Raw genomic sequence first — 21,712 nt, forward strand, 5'->3', positions numbered from 1 at the left:
CTTGCGAGCAGCCTCTCTTTTGCCCTCTAGATTTGCACCTTTTAATGAGGCAAGGGGCCATGTCGGAAAAACCCGCATGGCGAGGAACAGAGAGCAGCCTGTGGCCCGCAGCCAGCGAGGAAGTGAGGCTCTCAGGCCAGCAGCCTGTGCACAGCCGAATCTGGCCAGCAAGTATTGGCTGGGCTGGGCAGCCCCTTCCCCACTCTAGTCTCCAGGTGAGACCCCGGCCCAGCTGGCACCTTGATTGCACCCTTGTAAGAGACCCTGAAGCACACCAGCTGAGAGACGATACATGTGCACTGTTTTAAGCCATGGAGTTTTGGGATAATTTGCTAGGCAATAATAGGTTACCAATACACTCTGCTTTCTTTGTGTCTTTCTCTGTCAGGTCCAGGAGGGAGCTGTTTAAGGTCCCTGAGTTCTTGTCATAAGCCTTTACCTGTTTACCCACCACTGAAGAGTTTTCTGTTAGAATCCACCCCCTGGTGAAAGGAGACACTGGAAGCCCTCAGTATGCTTGGTTTCTGGGGCTCCCGGAAAGCTCTCTGTGCCCTCCACCGGATCCCACTTTTGGACCTCACACTAGAACCTACAATGAAGCATCATTTAGCTTGCAAATAAGAGGCAGCCCAGCAGTTCCCTGGAAACTTCAGCCTGGGAGGGAGACACTATGAAGCCCCCAGCTGCTGTCCACAGCCAAGTTATGGATGCAGAAATGCACATTCCAATCCAGTTCCTACGCCGAGGTGCAAAATGTCTGAATAACTGAAGCCATGAGGTAGGAAACCCTTTTTGACAGGGAAATTGGGGAGATGCGTTAATGTAGGCAATGCCCAATGCATCGTGCAGTCCACTTCTCTCTAGACATCTCGGTTTCCCCATCAATAGAATGAGGGTTTGCCTCCAGGTCACAGAGTCTTGGGTTCTCCGTCTGGCACAATCTGGGTTGCTGGGGGCTGGTTCTCTGGGTCCTAAATCAACTATTAAAGGAGAATAACAAAAATAGTTATCTCCTAAAGGGGTTGTGAGACGAAATTAAACGGAAACTGCAGCCCAGAGCCTGCAGGAGAGTGAGCCTGGCCCTTACTACTTCTTCCAGGAGTGCCAGGTCCTCAGGGCGACTGGGGCGGTGAGCCGAGCGCAGCCCGCAACCCGGCCTGGTGGCCTGCCCCGCCCACGTGGGGCCGCGGTCCGTCGAATGACTCGGTGCAACGTGTTTGTGGCGGCGGCGCGGGCTCTTCCGGGCGCCGCAGTTTCCTGCCAAGCACCGCGCAGCCGCCTCGGCCGCAAGAGCGCCGGGTGCAGGCCTCGGCGCGGGTGCAGGACCCGGGCTCAGCCGCGCGCCCTGCCCGGCCCCGCGCCGCCTGCCCGCACGATGCGCGCGGTGCCGCTGCTGCTGCTGCTACCGCCGCTGCTGCTGCTGCTGCTGCTAGTGCTCCTGGCCGCGCCCGCCGCCCGCGCCAGCCGTGCCCAGTCCGCAGCGGCGCCGCAGCCAGAGCATCGGCCGCCGGGCTTGGGGCCTGTGAACGCCACCCGGACCGGGTCTGAGGAGGAGGCGCTGGCAGGCGGCGGTAACTCCAATAGCAGCGGCGACGCTTTGGTGACCCGCATCTCCAGCCTGCTCCGCGACCTGCCCACCCTGAAGGCGGCAGTGATCGTGGCGTGCGCCTTCACCGCCTTCCTCATCGCCTGCCTGCTGCTGCGCGTCTTCAGGTGGGTCCAGCCGCCTCATTTCTTCCCCCGCAGGTCCACCTGCAGCTCCTGCTGGCTGTCACCGCGCGCCCGCGCCACCTTCGCGCACAGAAGCTATGACTGCCCCGCTCGGTGCCACCCAGCTGCCTTGGTGTGCTCCGTGTACCCCCGCTCCCGTTGCCCTGCGGTGGTACACTCGCCGGGTTTTCCTGGTAACGTTTTAGGAATTTTCTCCTCTTTTAACTAGATAGATAAAAAATAAATATTGGTCTCCCTTGAACTCTGTTGATCCTTCACACTAACGATAGTGCTCTGAATTTTTATAACCTTACATGGAATTTACTTTTAAACCCATTTCGCAGCTGAGGAAAATACTTCCCGCAGGGCATGTTGGCTTATCCAAGTAAACTCAGAGATGGAGGTAGAATTTGAACGCAGGTCTGCCCGACTCAACCTTTTTCACCTTGCTCCCCTCCCTCCCTCGATCTGAGGTTCCCCACCCCCTCCCTGCCTTTTTTCTTTCCCTTCCTTGTGCTCCCGAAAGAAGCAGTGTCTAGCCTGTGGGGATGTCCACGGGACCCACGTTGCAGGTGTGCTTTGCACCCAGGATTGGAGCCAAGCTTCAGGATGCTTGGGGACTCTTGGTGGCCTCCAAACTTTCTGTTCATGGGGGACAGATAACTCTGGGGTGCTCCTGCCTGTCTGAGCTGGCCCACTGCAAATTCCACCGGCATAAGGGATGTTGGAGAGGCTTCTGTAGGTGCTCAAGATCGTAGAAAAAGCGTCTGGGAAATTGGGAAGGGTGCTGGGTCCCGGGAGTAGTGAGATGGGAAGGGCTGCAGGGGCTGCAGGGGGGTCCTCACGCCGGGAAACCCTGTCTTTGTGGGAGATGAACCAGATGTGTCCTGTTGGCGGGCTGCCAGGTGGAGTGTGTGCGTGTGTGTGTGGGGGGGGGTCACTCACTGCCCATTCCCTCCCCTTCCAAGTGTACACAGTGTGCTCTGGTGTTTGATCAGCTGTTAGAGCTTTGGGGCCAGGGGCTTGCTCTCCCCAGGGAAGCATTTTCAGCGGCAGGAGCAGAAACCAGACCTGGAAGGGCAGGGTGAGGCGTTTTCCACAGGTTTACTGTTGTTGCTGTGTGACTTTGAACCAAAGTGCTTCCTTGTGGGTCTGTAGGATTAAATGCCAGTGGACGTAAGAAAATGGAGAAGAGAGAATTGGGATCCTGGCCATCTTTGCTGGTCCCCTTCGTGTGGGGATTGAGGGGTCCCCCTCTTCACCCCAGCCTCCCCACTGCCCCGCCTCTCTGTTTGCAAACCTCAGTGGCTCCCTGTAGCTGTTACCTAGACATGGCATTCAGGGCCCTTATAAGCTGACGCCAGTGCACCTTGCGGCCGTCAGCCCTTCAGTGCCTTCTCTCTGTCACTTGGTTCTTTTCTCACGCTCCACAGTGCTGGCTTGTGCTTTCCTGCCCCTGGGTCGGGCCGTTGCTGCGTTAATGAACCTGCCAAGGCTGCATGCAGCCACCATGCTTCTCCCCCTGTGTAGCTTTCCTGGGCATCTGGGTGAGGCCGCGGCCTCTTGCCGCCCTCGCCCTGTTCATCCGTCACCCAGCCCTTCTCATGCTGGGTTTAGTGCCCGGCTCCCATACTCAGAGACAGCCCTGAAGGGCTGGAGTCACCAGTCCATCCCAGACTCTCCCTCCCCCTCGCTGGCTTGGCATTCAGCAGGCACTCCATTATCCTTTGCTGACTCCCTGATTGTTCAGTTGGAGTGAACGGCGATGCCTAGAGCAACTATGAGCCTGCAGGTTTGAAACATTTAGCTCAAAGTAGGCCGCCGAGCCCATAAGGCCATGTGCTTTTAAAGAAGGTATTTGAACTATTTTGCCAGCCCGCTCTTTATTATCCAGGAGTGGGGGAAAAGCAAGCAGCATGCGGCCAGATGGGAGGGCGCCGAGCCACGTGTCTGAGTGGAAGAGCAGCACCCAGGCCTGGCAGGGATGGGTCCTCCCTGGCTTGGATGCAGAGTGTTGGGAGACGGTTCTGGCTTCACAGAGAAGCCAGTTATGGGCGTGATTTGTCTCCTCTCCCTGGGCGGATGGGTCTTGTTGGGGTGGGTTTCCAGGAGGACAGCTGCCACCCTGGTTGCTGATGTAGACAGGAACTTAGGGCATTTATAGCTGGGAAGGGCCCAGATGGTATACAGTGCCCATGTGCTCCTTGGCAAAGGAGAAAGTTGTGTCCGAGGGCGTGGTGTGAGTCCTCTGTTCGATTCTGGAGTGCTCTACAAGTCTATGGCCGAGGCAGTGCCGAGGCCCCATCACGCTGCTCGGGGGTCTGTTCTGTGACCTTTCCCCTTTCCACGGTCCTCTGAGGCTCAGTCCGTCAGGGTCCCAAAGGCCTGCTGCACTGGCTGGGCAGCCTCCTCACCTGTTCTCTCTCCAGTTACCATTCCTGGCCATTCTCCGCCCACTCTCCCTGAGGCTACCTCCCCCGTGCCCACAACCCCTTCACCCACGGAAGCTTCTCCACCTGCCAGCGTTCTGCCCGCCCTGAATCCCTGCTTGGTCTCTGAACCACAGAAATGACCTTCCGGCTGGTGTTTCTGCCACCAGCCTTGTCCCTGCTCCCCCCGCCCCCCTCTTCTTAGCGTGTGGGCAAGGTGGCTCTTCCTGACCAAGGCCCTGCCTCCCTTTGAGCCCTGTCTCGGCTCTGTCTGCTGCCCCAGCCCTCCCGGGCTTCCGGGGGCTCTCACCGTTGTCCTGTGGGCTTCGGCCTGCGTGTCCTGCCCCGCTCTGACCCTCTGCCTGAAGCTCCGTTTGTCACCAAGACCGCACTGCCAGCCCCTTGCTGTTTGCCCTCCTGCGTTGCCTTTCGTGAGAAGCCTGCCTGGCCGGGCTGCCCAGTGCCCCCAGAGCGCACTGCAGTTTTGACTTTCCTGCGTGGCGTCAACAGAGTTACTGAACATGACTCTTTGCCGTAGGAGGCTGAGTGCTCCCAAGAGCAGGGCTGGGCCACACTCATTTGTGTCTCGAACACCTACTGTGGCTCCAGGCACAAGCTCTCATCTAATAAAGATATTTTAGCAAATGAACGTTGAACTTCCAAGTAGTTCACACTGCTGCTGCTTCTTAAAATGTCCACTGTGACTGGGTGCCTGGCTGATGCCAGAAACCTGTGAGGTAGGAATTTGCCTGAATGGTGGCCCTTCATTTTTTCTTTTAACAATATGGAAACGGGAGGAAGAGTATTGTATTGTTGCATATTAAGTGGCAATCCTAGCCCGTTGGTCTGTTTTCCCTGAAGGAATACTTTGCCAGACAACAGAAAAAAATGTGGATCCAAGGAAACTCTTAAAATTAGAAGCAAAGAATGTGTGTTGTAGTGAAAATTATCCATGTACATCTTTAACCAAGCAATTCCGTTCCTAAGGCACACACATTTTTCACTGTGATACATGTTCTTTGCTTCTCATTTTATTAATTAGAGGAGGAAGCAAAGATGCATGGGCAATGAAATTCAGAGTAATTGTATTTGATGACAAAAAGGTTTAAATAACCAAAGTATCCAACAATTGGGCATTGGTTAAAGAAATTGTGGTAATCCTCTTAGTGGAATACTGTGTAGCTATTAATAATGATGTTTTTACAATATTATATATTATTGACTGGAACAGGCTATAAAACACATGTTTGGTGTGAGCTCATTTAAATATATATGTGAATGTGCAAAGAAGTCTATGTATGTGTGTGTATGTATACACATGAATGTACAGACTATTTATTATGTCTTTATCATTCATGACATAGTTCTACGTTGTCTGAATTCCCTTTCAGTGGACATCTCTTCATTGTTTCTCTCCCTGTCTATACACTTGGCTCCTTTCTGCGTTCTTGGACGTGTGTTCCTGAGGACCTGTGCAATAGCTTCCTGGGTAGACACCTCAGAGTGGGATTTCTGGTCCCAGGGTGCACATATGTCATTTCCTTGAGTGTATACTAGTTTACCCTCCCATCAGCAGTGCCTGTGGGTTCTCAGACCCTCCCATCTTATCCAGCATTTATTAGTATCATCAGACGTGCTAACGTTTTGCAACCAAATGGGTAGGGTGTGGTAGCTCATTGCTTTGTTTTGCATTTCCCCATTTTCTGTTGAGGTAGAGTAGCCGTGTCTTCCCATGCTTGTTAATCCATAAGGTTTCCCTGTCTGCAGAATCATGTGTACTCTTTGGTGTATTTTAATCATTAAGGAAACTTTTTTAAGATGAGACAAAATTGGAAGGTGGGAAAGGCAGTTGGGCGGCAGAGTGCCCTTCGGTGAGAGTACGTGCGCGCGCGCTGCACACACAGTTCTGCCCCGCTCATGATGCAGCCACCCTTCGTGTCTGTTCCTTGACATGTTTTTGAGAGCTAGGAGGGAATCAACGAAGAGGCCATGTCTAGTGAATAGAAGACTTTGATTCCTCCAGTTGTTTGTGTCGGACTGTCTGCTGGGGTAGCATGGATGCAGGGATAGCGCCCCCTGGCCCGTGCACAGTACCTTTTGCCGCCCGTGCTCTCTCAGGCCTGACTCCTCCCTCTGAGATCTGGGGGGATCGAGCTTTACTCTTCGGTGTCTGACAAAGAAGGTGGAGACAAGTCAGAAACCGCCACCTGAAACCACCGCTTTCCTTTCCTCTGGGGGAACCTTTCCCTGTCTTGGCGGGTCTCCCAGCTCACCTGCCCAGTCTACCTTTCTCCCAGATCTCTATTTGGCTATATGCCCAGCCACCTCCTGTTTCAAAAGCTCTGTAAAATCCTCTTATCTGAAAGAAGGGTTTGTTCTGGTGCTTCCTGGGGGACGGAGAGGAAGGAGAACTCTAGGTGATCTGCAGGCACCCAGCTGTCGCACAGGCTTCGGGGCAGAGACGCACAGCACCGCGCCCTGCAGGTGCTGGAGGCACGGAAGCTCGCTTATTTTATTCAGCCAGGCCTTTGGAAAGGAACGGACACTTTCCTGCTTAGCCCGGCACCCCCAAATGCCCCTTTGTCTGGGTATTGACATTTATAGTAGGATGGGAGTTAAGAAAAAAAATACAAAAGCTTAAAGCCGTTAGGATTTGGGGAAAGTTGCCATTCTGCAACGTTTTTAGTTATTGCTCATTAGTATGTTGGTATTGTTTTAACAAACTGGAGCTTCAGGCACAGTCACGGTTAGAAGGCCCCTTTCTGTGACTTTGAGACTGGAGTTTGTTCGACATCAGGAGGGTCAATGTTGGCTGACTTAAGATTGTGAATTGGGGGGAAAAGCTGTAGAAGTGAAACATATTCATCTTACTTTCTTTTAAACTTTTCGTTGATTTTTTTCCTTCAGTTGTATTGAGACATAACTGAGATACAGTGTTGTGTAAGTTTAAGGTGTACAGCATAATGACTTGACTTACATATATTGTGGAATAAATTTCGTTAACACTCATCATCTCAGATTTTTTAAAACTGGGTGTTTTTGGGTGATGAAAACTTTTGGGGTTTACTTTCTTAGCAGCTATTAAATGTACCACATAGCAGTGTTGAGCTCTCGTCATCACGTTGTGCATCGCCTCCGCCGTGCAGATTTGCCTCATAACTGGAAGGTGGTACCTCCTGATCACTTTCATCCAGCTCCCCTCATGTTTAATTGTATGTGCCACAGTGAAGAGAGAGTGGTAAAGAAATCTAATACATCAGAAATCCATCCAGATATATTTTTTTAAGCGGGTAGAGAGTGTTCCCTTTTTTCAGTTCTCTATGAAGTTAAAAAAAAAAAAAAAAAAGCCATGGCTCACAGGAAGTACAAGGCCTCTCAGCTGAACCCGGGCAGGTCTTCCCTGTCCCCCTCTCAGGGATCGGTTGGCAGTGTGTGGAGACATTTTTTATTGTCGTGGCTTGAGGAGGGGGATGCTACTGGCATCTAGTAGTGAGGGGCCAGGGATGCTGCTGAACACCTACTGTGCGCAGGACAGCCCCCTCTGCAAAGAACGATCCAGCCCGAGATAGCAGCAGTGCCAGGCGGACAAACCCGGAGAGCTCCAGCGGCGAGGCCTGCTGGCGGCCTGGTGCAGGCAGTGGCTGCACCTTCCTGGGCGTCTGCTTCCCACTGCTAATCAGAGTGCACGCTTCCAGGGGCTCCTGGGATGCTTAGAATGAAGCGGACTCACCAAGTCCCTGGCTCCTCTTTAAGCAGCCAAATGTCCTACTGTATTTGAAAGCACCATCCTGAAAACAGATAGAACTTACACCCAACCTTTGGTCTTGCCTGCAAAAGAGGATACAGCCATGTGGCCCAAAGAACCAGGCAGGTGCATCTATTTCTGAACTGTTCAAAAACGGAATGGGTGACTCCTTAGGCTGTGAGATCTTCCCTGGGCACATAGGACCCCTTGTACTGAACCTCCCTTGACTGCTGAATTCCCAGGATGCAGGAGGTGTCCTTACTAACAGGCCTGTGATTACCTGAGACCTTCCACTGATTTCTTCTATCAACTTGGAAAGGGAGGAAAATCGCTCTTTATTTTCACCTCGAGCCCTCTGGCTTATCTGGCTTTACCTGTATACTCTCGTGCCCATGTACCTACTTAAGTGCTTAGCCTCCTGTGGGAAGGTGTCACGGGAGGGAAACCCTCCTGGATTTAAGCAGCTGTTTCCTGAGTTGTGTGCAGTGTTTTGGTTTTATGGCTAATGTTTTGGTTCTAACCATTTGCAAAGGGAATTTCTGGGACCATGAATTTAGAATCATGTTGTCATGGTTTCCCTTTAAAAACCTGTGCTGAGTCTAAGGGCACTCTGTCAGGGATCCAGACTTGGTATTTCTTTTCCTGAGGGTGCAGTGAGGAGGGGACTCACACTTGTTGGCCAGTGTGGCACAGAGGCATGCGTGGCAAAGAGCGTGGGCAGGGCGCTCAGGACAGGGAGGGCCACGGGGTCTTGTCCCCTCTCAGGTGGCAGGTGTCCTCACACTCAGGACTGCCCTGACCTCCCTCCCTTCATCCATCGTGCAGGTGAAGAAACTGAGGCTCAGAAAGAAAAGACTTTGTTAAGGTCACCCAGTGAGTTTGTAGGAAAAGTTGGACTTAAGCCCAGTGGTTCTGATGCTCAGCTTGGCCCTTTCCGGGCCTCCAAGATGTGGTGCGTTGGGTTCTGAACTGGGCAAGCTGGCTGTCCCCAGTACCCAGCCAAGGACCTGGGAGAAAACATGGCTGAATGGCTAAGTTCTTCCCAGTGTATTTCATGGGACCTCCTGTGAATGTAGGGGCTGCCACGGGGAACACCCAGAGGCAAGGGAACTTCCAGTTCAGTCTGGGAGAAAGGACGGTGCCCTTGGATGCTGCTGCGGGGCAGATAAGGAGCAATCCGGTTCACAAGGGGGAGTCATGTATCAAAAGCCATACTAGGTAAGCTCTCAAAGGAAGGGCCCAGGGGCTTTGGAGGGGTACGGAGTGCCCTCGGAAGGCAGGTGGGGAGGAGGGTCTGGACTTGACCGGGCATGAGGCAGAGGAGATTCTTCTAGGGCCCGATGGACCAAGCAGGTTTCGTGGCGGGTAGGGTTTGAGCAAACGATCACTTAGAATCATGATGATGCCAGTAATAATAGCAACTATCATTTATGAAGCTGTTACTGTGTACCAGTCAGCCTCTGTGCTAAGTATTTCGTTTAGGTGTTCCCTCATTCTTCTGGCGTGTTGGAGTCCCCATTTTACGGATGAGTAAATCAGGGCGCAAGGATGAAGTGTCTTGCTCAAGGCCATGCATCTGGTGAAGGGCAGGAGTTTGACGTCCAATTCAGCCTTCTCACCCTTTCCCTGTTGCGGATTTTGGAAGATATGAATTCCAGCTGGAGGATTTTGGGATTTGTCGTGGGTCAGGGGAGCAAGTGGAAGATTTGAGTACAGGAGTGAAATACTTAGAGGGTGGCTTTAGACCCAGGATGGCTGGTGAGAGCTGTGGAAGGTGCTGGAAGCACCAGGAGGAGGGATGGAGGCCTGAGTGGAGGAAGAGAAACGTGTCAGGATGCCCAGACGGGCCTGAAGTGGGGTCCGTGGTGGGGGGGTTAGGACTAGTGAGTTAGGGTGGAAGGCTTGGTGCGAGATGATGACGTGCAGGTAGAATTTGCACACGGAAGTGCCAGCCACACAGCTGGACGTCTGGGCTTGCGGTCGGCAGTGTGGGAGCTGCGACCCAGAAGCAACTGTCCCTGAAGTGGGGGTTGTGGGTGGCAACTGACATGTGGCAGAGACAAGGAGATGCTGAAAGGGTCACTTATGACGCGTGTCCCAAAGCACAGCAACACCAGGTTTCCAGGTGGGGTTGCGTCCCCTGGGTTCACCAGAGAGTCCTCCTCGGTCATCTTGCTGCTGCCCTTGAGCCAACGGAGCCGCCCCTAGAGGCTGCCTTCCTCCCTCTGAGCCTCACCCTTCTCCACTGACCTCAACCAAAAACGAAGTGCACCCAGCCCTTTGCAAACACACTTGAGAGCTGGAAGAACAGGTCTTGGGCCATTGCTGCTGCCGTATTTCACACGGCTCCTCAAACAGGCCAAACCCGGGGTATGATTACTTTGTTTTAGAAGAATGAGAGTCGGGTTTGTCCCTCAGGCGTTGAGAGAGGGAAAGAGAAACACAGGTAAGAAGCAAATGGAGGCAAAATGCTGTGATGTTACAGAGAAAAGCCCTAAAAAATTTTAACTGAGCTTTGAGGGGTTGCCTGGCCCACGTTGCATGATCCTGTATGAAGCATAAACCCCACCAGGCACACTGTGTGTTGTGTGCTAGATGCAACTGTTGGGGTCAGTTCACATGGCGCCACTTTGTTAATCCCAAAGGGACAGTGCCCAAGAGGAGAGGGAAGCAGCCAGGTTGTGTGAACAGCAGTCGGTGCCCTAAGATTGCAATTGAACTGGTAGGGAACAGATTTGAGGGAGACCTTGACTGAACCTGTGTATCATGGCAGCTCTCCGGGCTCAGGGTCTTTAGCTGAATTATTCAGTGTCACTCGTGCTTGGCATTCGCGACCAAGTACACCGTGGCCCAGAAATGGAGTCACAGGTTGCAAACCGACGGCTCACAGGTAAGTTTTTTGTGGTTGTGTTGTTTTGATCTGCACAGTGTTTTTTGACTGAGGTAGTTAAGAACACTAAAAAAGGGGGAGTCTTCAAATCAAAATCTAGATCTCTTGCTCTTCTTGATAAGTAGAAATATCTGGAGATGCAGGGCCTCTGTTCCGCAGGGCAGTACTGTGTGGAAGCTGGGTAGCTGCTGTCTCGTCCCTGGGTTTGTGAGCACCACTTTCTGTATCTCCTCAACTCAAAACAGAGAGTTGGCTGCCAAATGGCCAGACGTCATGTTTGTCCTAATGTTTGCGTCACACCAGGCCCTCTTCACTGGTTTTCTGTGCTTATGGGGCCCTAGGGCATTTGAGCTGTGACGTAGCACTTTGAGTCATTTCACTTGACTTGGTGCTGGTACTGGAACGGGGGGGCCCCCACAAGGTGGGGGGTCAGCCCCAGGACAGGGGTAAGGCTGGCGGGCTCCCAAACACCTGTGCTCAGGAAGGCTTGGCCGGAGCCCTGTTAGGTAGACATAGGGGCTGGTGACTTGCTCAGAGGCACTGAGACAAAGGAATTGCAGGGCTGAGATCTGAACCCCAGTCTCTGGCTGTGCCAGCTGTGGATCTGGCCACCACACCCCCAAACTGAACTTCCAATCACAAACTAACCCTTATAGGCTTGTTTTGTTTGGTTCTCTTTGTGGGGAGGGCAAGGAAGGCAGGCCTCTCTCCAAGTCGGCCAGCTGAGCTCCGCTGCCTCGCCTGTGTGTTTGCATAAGCGGTGCCTGCCAGTGTCCACTGGGGACCTGCTGCTGACCAGCTGTTGAAAGGGCCTTCGAATAAACAACCCCCCTGGCTTTAGGATTGCATTTCAGAGTGAAAGAATTTTGAACTTCTCCTCTGTCTTGTTAGAAATGTGTATTTTGGCTCCAGGGGAAGGATCCTCTGTCTCTTCTAGCACATCCCTGGTCTTGCCTGATCCTGTGAAGCGCAGCATGGACATCATTTAAGTCCACCACGGCCATCGCTCTGTTGAGGCCTCCTGGTGTAGCAAGACTTTCTTCCAGGAAAGAGCACTTGCGCCAAAGGGGCCATGCTGTTGAGGCTGAGCCAGCGATGTATCTCCCTTCTCTGTTTCCTCCATCTCCTCCTCCTCCTCCTTCAGGAAGTGCCTTGCCCAGGAGTTTCCCGAAGCCGCTCTCCTGCTCAGTCCCCCCACCCCCATCCATGTGTGTGGGGAACAGGCCTGTGTATAGAAACACTGGGTTTTGAACCCACGTCTGACTCCACACCTGGGCTCTTTCTGGAACCAAGAGCTTCTTCCTTAAGCTGCATGCGTCTCTGGGTGACGTGAGGGCTCTGTCCACAAGGCTGACCCACTGCCGCTGGAGAGACGCTGATGACCATAGAGCCTCTGGCTTTTGCTCAGGCCACCGGCCTCATAAACGGCCCGGTGAGGAGCCGCCACCAGGGCACTTGTCTTCTGAGAAACCTGTTCGCAGGGAGCCCGCAGCAAAAATTTTCATATCGTCATAGAAGCACTTTTATGTGTATGGTTCTTTGTTTCCAGAGCGGGGAAAGAGTCCGAGGGTTCTAGAAGGTTTGAGGAAATGGGACACTTATGTTTATATGTGGGAGGTTCATTATGAAAATGCAGACAAGCCCCACGATGGTATTTGTTATCACGGGGTGGTTTCAGCACCAGTGGCGTTGTCTTCCGTTCCTGGCAACCCTGCCTTCCTTTCTTGATGACCCTTTGGCAGTTAGGTTCCTTTAGGTTGTATGTGACTGAAAACCCAGCCCAGCCCGGCTTCGGTGAAGAAGAGAGTTATCAAGGGGGGCTGGCCTCATAGGAGATGTGAAACTTGGGCCCTCGCTCTCTTTGGGCGTCCACAGGGGCTGCCCCAGGCCTCGGCTTTGTGTGTTGCGGCTCAGGCACCTGGCGCAGCCGGCAGAAGGGCCTGCCTCTCGCCTTTGCAAAGCCAGGTGCCCCTCCGAGCAGCCATGAGTCATCGGGTGGAGACAGGGCCCGTTTTCCTGAGAAGGGTGTGGTGTGCGGGTCTGCGTGTGGCGAGCCTGACCCTAGTCTTGAGGGCACACGGATGGGTGGTTTTCCTTGTGGCTTTGTCTGCGGTTGCCTGTGACATTTGGAGTCACTTCTGGGCTTAAATGTCCCCTATCCATTATTGGAGATGGATTTCGTCAGGGATCATAAGTCCTCTAGGGCAGGATGCAAAGATTTAATTCACTCCTTTGTAGGGAGGTGGAGGTAGATCAAGAATCTGTTAATGTTGAGAATGTGGGACCAATGGTGTTTTTATACAGTTAGCATTTACACCCCTGCACAAAGCCTGCTCCCAAAATACCATTGTCCCAGGGCCACTGGGGAGGCGACTGGCTATGCTGCCCCTTTTATCTCCTGTCACCAGGCTTGGCATTGGCATTATGCTCCAGCCTGTGTTCAAAATCCAAGCAGTCTCACACCCATCTCTCTCTCTCTCTCCCACCCCCTTCCCTCCCCAGTGATAAAAGGGAGGACAAATTGTTCTGTGATGAGACTTAGGGTTCATTGGGGTTTATAGCTCGTTTCTTTCTATTTCCCAGAGTCTCTACCCAAAGAACTCAAATGACCATGGAAGTGTTGTTGGTAAATCATACTAGGTAGGTAAGATGAGCAAATTGATGTTGCTAAGAAAACTGTGAGGAACCTTGGAGAGCGAACTTGTGTTTTCCTTGTTTTGTGAACTTACAGAGTTTCTGTATGCCGAGGACAAAGAGCTCTCGCAGGTGTCTCTGACCTGCCCTCCCTCGGGAGTGGCATACAGTCTGCAGGAAGAATGTTGAGAGAATATGATTCTTCAATGCCCCGTTTATGAGTTTTGGGGGTTGGCTGGTTTCTCATAGACACTACTGAATATACTTAAAAAGGAGGGACACTGGAGAAGACAAGGCATTTGGGAACGAGCTCAGGAGAGTGGAGGGATAAATGCAAAGAGCATCAGCAGTCATAATAATAGCAGCGTTCCCAGTGGCATCGTGAACGGTCAGCCATTCCCTGACAAACGTTGCATCCTTCATGCAGACAGAACAACGCTGGAGACTGAAGGCCTTGTCTCAGCACTTTCCGTGTGGCCCACAGTGGTCCTCTATTATTTCAGAGGTAAAAGCTTAGTGTTATAATGCAGTAGCCTCATAAATCCTCATGATGGATACAATACTGACTCATTTTTACAAGTCCTGGCCATAGAAAACAGGCTATAACACTTGTATTTGTTTATTGCATTTACTAACAGTCATTTTTGCTGAGAGCCTCCTGTGTATAGGATTGTTACATGCATCATCTCATTTAATCCCCCCTCACCTGGGTGGAGGGGGCACAGATGTTATTCTTATGCCATTTTATTTATGAGGAGAGTGAGGCTTAGGGAGATTAACTCACTTGCCCTTGACTACACTGGTCGAAAGTGGCCAGGCTCTGACCCAGATCCCACCTGGCCGGCCCCCAGGGCAGTGCTCATAATGCCAGCTGGGCCACCTGATCTGGAAGCAGTGACCAGCCAACACAGCAGAGCCGGAGCCGGGTGAAGGGAAGAGTAGGGGGCACGGGGTGCGTCGTGCCTGTGCAGGTGCAGGGCTGGATCCTGTCCTCATGGGGCATTTTGATCCTTTGTTCATCACGGATTTTCCTTGCATTAACTTTGCCTTTTAAAAATATTGTATTTGGGTATTATTATCTATCTTGGTTACCGGGGTTGCCAGCGTTCAGGGCAGGTATAATCATCTCTGTTTTGTGAGTGAGGACCGCCAGGCTTGTCAAGGTCAGGAGCTGGGGTATTTGCCAGGTCTCCTGGCCCCCAGACTGGGGACAGCAGTGTGGCTTGCCTCAGTGGGGACTGTGGAGCTCTCAGCAGTGCGCTTCTCTTCCAGGTCGGGAAAGAGGTTGAAGAAGACCCGCAAGTATGACATCATCACCACTCCGGCCGAGCGAGTAGAAATGGCCCCACTGAACGAAGAAGATGACGAGGATGAGGACTCCACAGTATTTGACATCAAATACAGGTACAGGTGGGGACAGCAGCTACCTCCTTGGCTCCCGGACTTGGGGTGGTGGGGCGGTTCGCCTCTGACAACCCCACAAGGCCAGGCGTGTGTTCTTGTCCTCGGGCCGAGTGTTTGACCTGGGGATGTGCTGTGCACGGGGCAGCGGCCCTGACGCCTACGACAGCACACGGCGCGCAGGAAGCCGGCAGGACGCACTTGCAGAGAAACGGCTCCTCCCCACTGTTCCTGAATGAAAAGCCAGATCTACAGGGCGAAAGGGAAGGCCAAGTTTCAGACATGGAGCCAGTCATGTGCTTGCTGTGAGGGACTTGGTCTGAGCAGCCCCGTCTGTCACACACTGTACACAAAAATGGAAACTTCTCTCTCAGCCTCTCTTGAATTCATTCCCCAGAGCAGGGAGCGAGAGTGGCCTTTACGAATAAACTCGAAAGCCAGGGGCCTTTCCTCCAGCCAGCCTAGGGAAAGGCCAGCTTGGTGGTGTGACTTCAGGAGGGAGTGTGGTGTTGGATCCTTCTGGGATGTGCTTAGGATGTGCGGGATTCTCAGTGTGCGAGCTGGGGGTGAGCACAGCTTAGAGAGGAGGGCTCAGGGGTCCATAGAGGGCGTGTTGCTTGCCCAAGGTCTCAGTTACTAGTGGCAAAAGTGAGACACAAATACAGGCTGGACCCAATCCTGAGCTCCCCCCCGCCGATGGCTCTCCAGAGAAATAGAACCAGTAACCCTGTATCTATATATAGAAAGAGATTTATTTATAAAGGTCCAAGCCCGAAGAACTGAGAACCAGGAGAACTGAAGGCGTAAGTTCCAGTCCCAGGGTAAGAGAGGACCACTATCCCACCTCAAAAATAGTCAGATAGAGCACATTCTCCGTACTCAGCCTTTTGTTCAGCTCAGGCCTCCAACAGATGGGGCGGGCCCCATGCACACTGGGGGGGGCAACCTGCTTTATTCAGGCCAGGAGATGGTTGTTAATCTCCTCCAAACCACTCCAGGGACAGGCCCAGGGTAATGCTTGACCAAATATCTGGGCACCATGTGACTCAGCAGGTTAACTCATGAAATTGACCATCATACACAGCTTTTCTGCACCTGGGAAGGTGAGTCTCCACATCTCCCTGACTTCTCCCCCATGGCTTTGGCTCTTCGGAGCCCCTGGCCCTCCCATATAAATCAGTAGTCAGATTCGGCAAAACAATGTTTGGGATTTTGATGAGAGCTGTATGGACTCTTTCGATCAGTTTAGGGAGAATCAACCGCTTTATGTTGGCTTTTCCAGTCCATGAACATGAACGGACTTACTGTTTTTTAGATATTTTCAAAACCATCTTTCAGTACTTTCAAAAGTTTCTCTGTAAATCTATTATAAATTTTAGTTATATATATTCCCAGGTATTTTATATTTTGAGACATTCATGCTTTAAAAATACCATTTTTTATATTCATGTCTAAAAAATGATTTTTTACATATATTACTGATATTAGAAATAATTTGTTAATGAATCACACCTAGAAGACATAAACAAAACACAGATTGGTTATAGATAGCAGAGTTTAGGAAGAAGTCATTAGCTATAATTTACATTTTTTGGTGAAGAGCAGCACCTTTTGAGAAGAATCCAAACAATTATACACATGCAAAATAATATACACATACAAAAGATAGTGATCGTATTGATTTTATTGCTAAACCATTTTACCTGCATCACATTCAATGCACAGAAATAAAACATAATGAGAAGAAAACTATTTCTTCATCATTTGTCACAATAAAAAGGGTTTGCTGCACCTCGCAGGCCACAGGCCGGGTGGTATTGTACAATAGGAGCACTTGATAGCTTAAGTGGATCAGCGTGCTGTTTTGATTCTGAGCCACTGAATAGAATTTTATCCATATTTGGTGACCGGAATAACTCCTTGGGAGCTGTAGTACGCTGAGCCCCTTTTGTGGTAGCCTCAGATCTCACTAAATAAGAAAAGGCCCTCAACAAAGAAATGTAACAATCAGTCGGTCCAGAAATTCTATCTATAGGCTCTTTCTTGAGTATAAGGTGGAAAAAGGGGTCCTTTCTCGAGTACATGGATACAAGTATTGTAGTCTAAAGACTACTAGATTGATACTGTGTCAGGTATAATGAAGATAAGGTACATATTGAAACCACCGTCAGATTAAGAAACTTCCCACAATTCGTCTCAATTCTTCCAACAGAGTAGCAAGTTTCCTTCCCAGGCTGAGGATGAGTGCTGTATTCGCATTGCTGCTGCTGGCTCTGACACTCACCACCAAAGGCAAATGAGTTGTTCAACTTTTAAATTTTTTTCAGTTTTATTGAGGTTTAAATGATGTGCGTTGCTGTATAAATTTAAGGTGTACAGAATAATGACTTCACATACACATACTGTGAAATGATTACCACAGTAAGTTAACATCTATCGCTTGATATAGTTACAAGTTTTTTTTCCTTTGTGGTGAGAACTTTTTGGATCTCTTCTCATAACAGCTTGAAAACACACCACACAACAGTGTTAACTGTAACTCTAGTCATCATGTTGTACGTTATATCCTCGGTACTTATTTATTTCATAACTGGCAGTTTGTACCTTTTGACTGCCTTTGCCCAATCGCCCCAGCCTCCACACACTCACCTCTGGTAATCACAAATCTGATTTTTTAAATGAGTTTGGCTGTTCTGGATTCCACCTATAAGTGAGATCATACAGTATTGGTTTTTTGCAGCCTGACTTACTTCACTTAGCGTGATGTCCTCAAGGTTCATCTACATTGCTGCGAATGACAGGATTCCCTTTTTCTTATGCTGAATAATATTCCACTACATCCATATCCATTTTATTTTATTTTTTTAAAGAGTTTATTTTTTTTTTAGAGAGAGGAGAAGGGAGGGAGAAGAAGAGGGAGAAAAACATTGATGTGTAGGAAAGACATCAGTTGGTTGCCTCTTGCACATCCCCAGCTGAGGACCCGGCCTGCAACCCAGGCCTGTGCCCTGACTGGGAATCGAACCAGTGACCTTTTGGTTCTGAGGCCAGCACTCAGTCCACGGAGCTGCACCAGCCAGGGCCCATTTTCATTTTCCATTCATCTGTTGATGGAGACTATGGTTGTTTCCAAGTCTTGGCTGTGGGAAATAATCCTGCATGAAGATGGTGGTGCAGATATTTCTTCAACAAAGCGATTTCGTTTGCAAAGGCAAATGAGTAAATGAACCCCTTGGTAGGTGTTAAGGTAACAGATAATACTTCTGTTTTCGAAGGAACAACTTTGCCCCCTGCTCAGTTGCAAGGGCAAAGGCAGGTAGGAAACCAGGTCTCCGAGCGCGCTCTGGAGCGTTTTCATTGTAACAGGCACTCCATCTCTGACACAGTAGCATGGGCCCTTCCACACATGGTAATTTGTAATAGAGGAATCTGCTCCTTCATCACCATTCTAGGCAGAAACTCAGGGCCCAGCAAGTCCACGTGTATTAGCCTTTGACCCCAGATCATCTGTCATAATGAACCCCTGTGTCCTGCAGGATCAATCTCCATGCCGAGGTTTCTGCTTCCAGGGCTGCCCGCTTTTCTCTGCGATCACTCTGGGGACAGCTTCAAAGACAGGGTCCTCTGTGAGCCGTCGTCACATGGTCTGACATCTTGCCTCTGGTATCTTTTTAAAAACACCATTTTCTCACCTTTTGCTCATGATGTTTAAAAATGTAGTTGATTTTTTAAAATACTCATTTTAAAAAATCCAGGAACTTCTTTAAATTGTTATTAATTCTAGTAGTATCAGTGGGGATTTGGGGGGGTTTTATAAACCCCCCAAATATATCATCTGTGCAAATATATCATCTGAGACTAGTACCAACTGCCTCTAAGTCCTTCAGCATCTTCTCTTTTTTCTTTTTTTCGCTCTTTCTTGTACTCTTTTTTTTTTTTTTTTTTTTTGGCCTTTAAGTCATTATTAAATGGAAGTGATGATAATAGGAATCCTGTCTCGTTCTGGATTGTATAGGGTATGCTTTTAATATTGACCAAGAAGAGTAGTGTTTGCTATAAGGCTTTGTAAATTTTTTTCTCTTTCTACCAGGAAGTCTCCTATTCCTAGTTTGCTAATGTCAAATTTTGTTAAATGCTTTTTCTGGCTCTATTGAAAAGATCATACTTTTTTTCTTTACTCTGTTAGGGTGGTGAAATTATATTCATTGATTTTTCTAACATTAAACCAACTTTGCATTCCTGAGATATAAAACAAGCTTGGGCATGGTTGTGTTATCTTTTTATACATTGCTGCATTAAGTCTGCTGATTTTTTTTAAATATTTCACAATTTATATTGTTTATTAGCGTCTACAGTCTGCTAAACAAAAGCAGGATTCAGTTTGCCAATAGTTCGTTCAGGGCTTTCTTACGTCTCTTAGTGACTAAGATTGGTTTGTTGTTTTCCTACCTTATAATATCCTTGTCCAGTCTTTGGTAAATGGTTGACTAGCTTCATAATACAAACTGGATGTGTGACTTATTTTCCTTTTCTCTGAAATAGTTTGTATCAGATTATAATCATTTGTTTCCTGAATGTTGAGTACATCTTGCCAAAGCTGGCTGGGAATAGCCTTATGCTTTCTTTGTGCAAAGATTTTAAAAAACCATTGATCAGTTCTTTGAACAGTTCTAGGGCTATTCAGTCTTTCTTTTCTCTTGGATCAGTCGTGATGGGTTGTATATTTTTGGAAATTTGTTCATTTCATCTAAGTTTTCAAATATATTGTTCTAAAGTTGTTCACAACATTCTGTTATTGTCATCTTTTTAATCTTTGTAACGTGTGGTCATGGTCCCTTTTCATCCTTAATATTAATTACGTTTGTTCTCCTTTTTCTTGATCCAGCTTGCTGGACATTTAATTTTAATTTGTGTATACAAAGAGCAAACTTTGGTTTCTTTGATGCTCTCTATTATATTAGCATTTTCAATTGATTTCTGCTTCTCTTCCACAAGCTTCCTTGGGGTGCATTTCCCTCTTTTTTCCTAACTTCTGTGGAATATTGTAGCTCATTCACCGCCAGCCTTCTTTCCTGCAGTGTTGATTCTGCAACTTGGTCTCCTTCAGCTGCCTCCCACAGGCTTTCCTTGTCGTCTTGGGCACCAGCCTGCCTCCCTGTTTCTTGGGAAGAACTGGACTTCAAGTAGCTCAGTTAGAAGTTTGTTCTGTTTATGGTTGAAATAATACAAGGATGTGAGTGAACTTGAAGTGAATCACTACACACGGGACTGTTATATAGTCCTCAGGCTCAAAGATAAGTTGTCCATTTAGACCATTTAGAGGCTTTTCAAATTGCAGGTGTAGTGTATGGTATAGAAATACAGTTAAGAAAAAGGGGAAATAAAATTAATCTCACCGCTTCACGATAACCACTAGGGTGTGTGTGAGTACATTTGTGGAACTTTCCTTTTTATAGAAATAGGACCACGCAACTCACGCTGTTTTGGAAAATTTTTCACCTGAACAGCATATCATGAACAACTTTTCAGGGCAATACATTTGAAAAGAACAAGAATTTCGAGGGTAATTTTATGTTTTGTTTAGTGCTTTTGAGAACTTTTTTGTCTACATGTGATGATCTGTTCACAGGTCCTTGTCTTTCCTGTTTAGATGTAGCTCAACTAAATGTTTTGGTTCCCTCTGGGAAACAGGACGTTTAAATCGGATGTGACTGGATCATGACCCTGGGTGATCCCATGAGTGACTGCAAAGAGGAAAATCATGTTTGTGGTGCCAGCGCAGCCAGGCAGTAGCCTGGCTCTTACTGTTACGCGTGTGTAGTTCTGAAACCACCGCGTGACTTAGATCCCGCATGCCTCAGCCAGGCAGGAAACAAAGAGAAGGCGGCAGGGCGAGGCTGCCGCCAGCTTTCTTTTTGGGCTTCCATCATGTGTAGGGCCAGAAGTTTGGGCGGGGGTGGGGGGTGCTGCGTGGGGTGGGCGCTGTAGAAAAGAGATTCCAACTGTGTACTTAGAAAGGCTAATTAAAGGAGAGGAAATGGTGGCTAAACGGAGTACAGAGAACCCTGGCACTTTGAAACGGCTCCATATTTCATAAGGCGATTAAATCCTGGTTGCATATGTTTTGAGCTTGGCTGGCCTTGCTTGCAGTTGTGGCTGATGTTTTGGGCCTCTCGGCATCCATAGTTCATTACAGGAGACTTTTGTGACACCCTCTGGGCACCCCCTAAGGCGATGCCGCTCTTCCTCCCATCTGTCCGGTAGGTGGCACTGGCATCTGTGACAAAGGCTGTCCAAAGGGATGGTGTGGGGAGAACACACCGCTCCTGCCAGCCCCGCCTACCCCACGAGGGAGGCCCTTGTTCTTTTGCTTCTTAGATTTGGGAAGCATATGGCCTGTGGGGGGTACAGGCAGTTGTTCTAGAATTGCCTGCCTCCCACCCTCTTGAGGATAGAGCTTCCTGTGGGAATTTAATTAGAAACTGATGAGATTTCTGTTGCACCCCTGGAGGCCCTGCCTGACATCTTGTCCTTGGAACAAAGGGCATTGGGTGGCTGTTTGCAGCAAGGGGACCCTGGAGGCGAGGCTGGGAGTAGGAGAAAACAGACGAGACTTGCTCATTCCTAGACTGAAGCCCAGGGCTCAGGGTCCCCAGGAGCACCCAGTGGCAATTGCTAAGCACACTCAGGGCAGGGACTCCTTGGGAGGTTGAGCCCGAAGGCTCTAGTGCCCACTGCATACTTCCTCCCTCATCTTTTGAGGATGGGCAGCAAACCTCCTTGGAACACATCAGCATGTGGACGGTGTAGAGGCAATGCATAACGTGGGCTTATGAGGCCTGAGGCCAATCGGAAGGGACCTAGGGACCTGCAGGCTCCCCTGAAGGTGCTGGAGCATCCGAC

The 21,712-nt window shown here is 49.7% G+C and overlaps 1 protein-coding gene across 1 annotated transcript in view; it reads left to right on the top strand.

The window, feature by feature from the left end:
* Positions 1 to 1,375: 1,375 nt before the first annotated feature.
* Positions 1,376 to 21,712, top strand: part of FAM174B (family with sequence similarity 174 member B) — a 28,441-nt gene continuing 8,104 nt past the window's right edge. Inside the window, exons 1-2 of the mRNA XM_054585173.1 lie at positions 1,376 to 1,713; positions 14,681 to 14,812. Coding sequence (XP_054441148.1) covers positions 1,376 to 1,713; positions 14,681 to 14,812 — 470 coding nt within the window. The remainder of the gene's footprint in view (positions 1,714 to 14,680; positions 14,813 to 21,712) is intronic.

Source organism: Pteronotus mesoamericanus, unplaced genomic scaffold (assembly GCF_021234165.1).
Source record: "Pteronotus mesoamericanus isolate MK-2021 breed Mesoamerican mustached bat unplaced genomic scaffold, CSHL_Meso_final contig_1205, whole genome shotgun sequence".
NCBI lineage: Eukaryota > Metazoa > Chordata > Mammalia > Chiroptera > Mormoopidae > Pteronotus > Pteronotus mesoamericanus.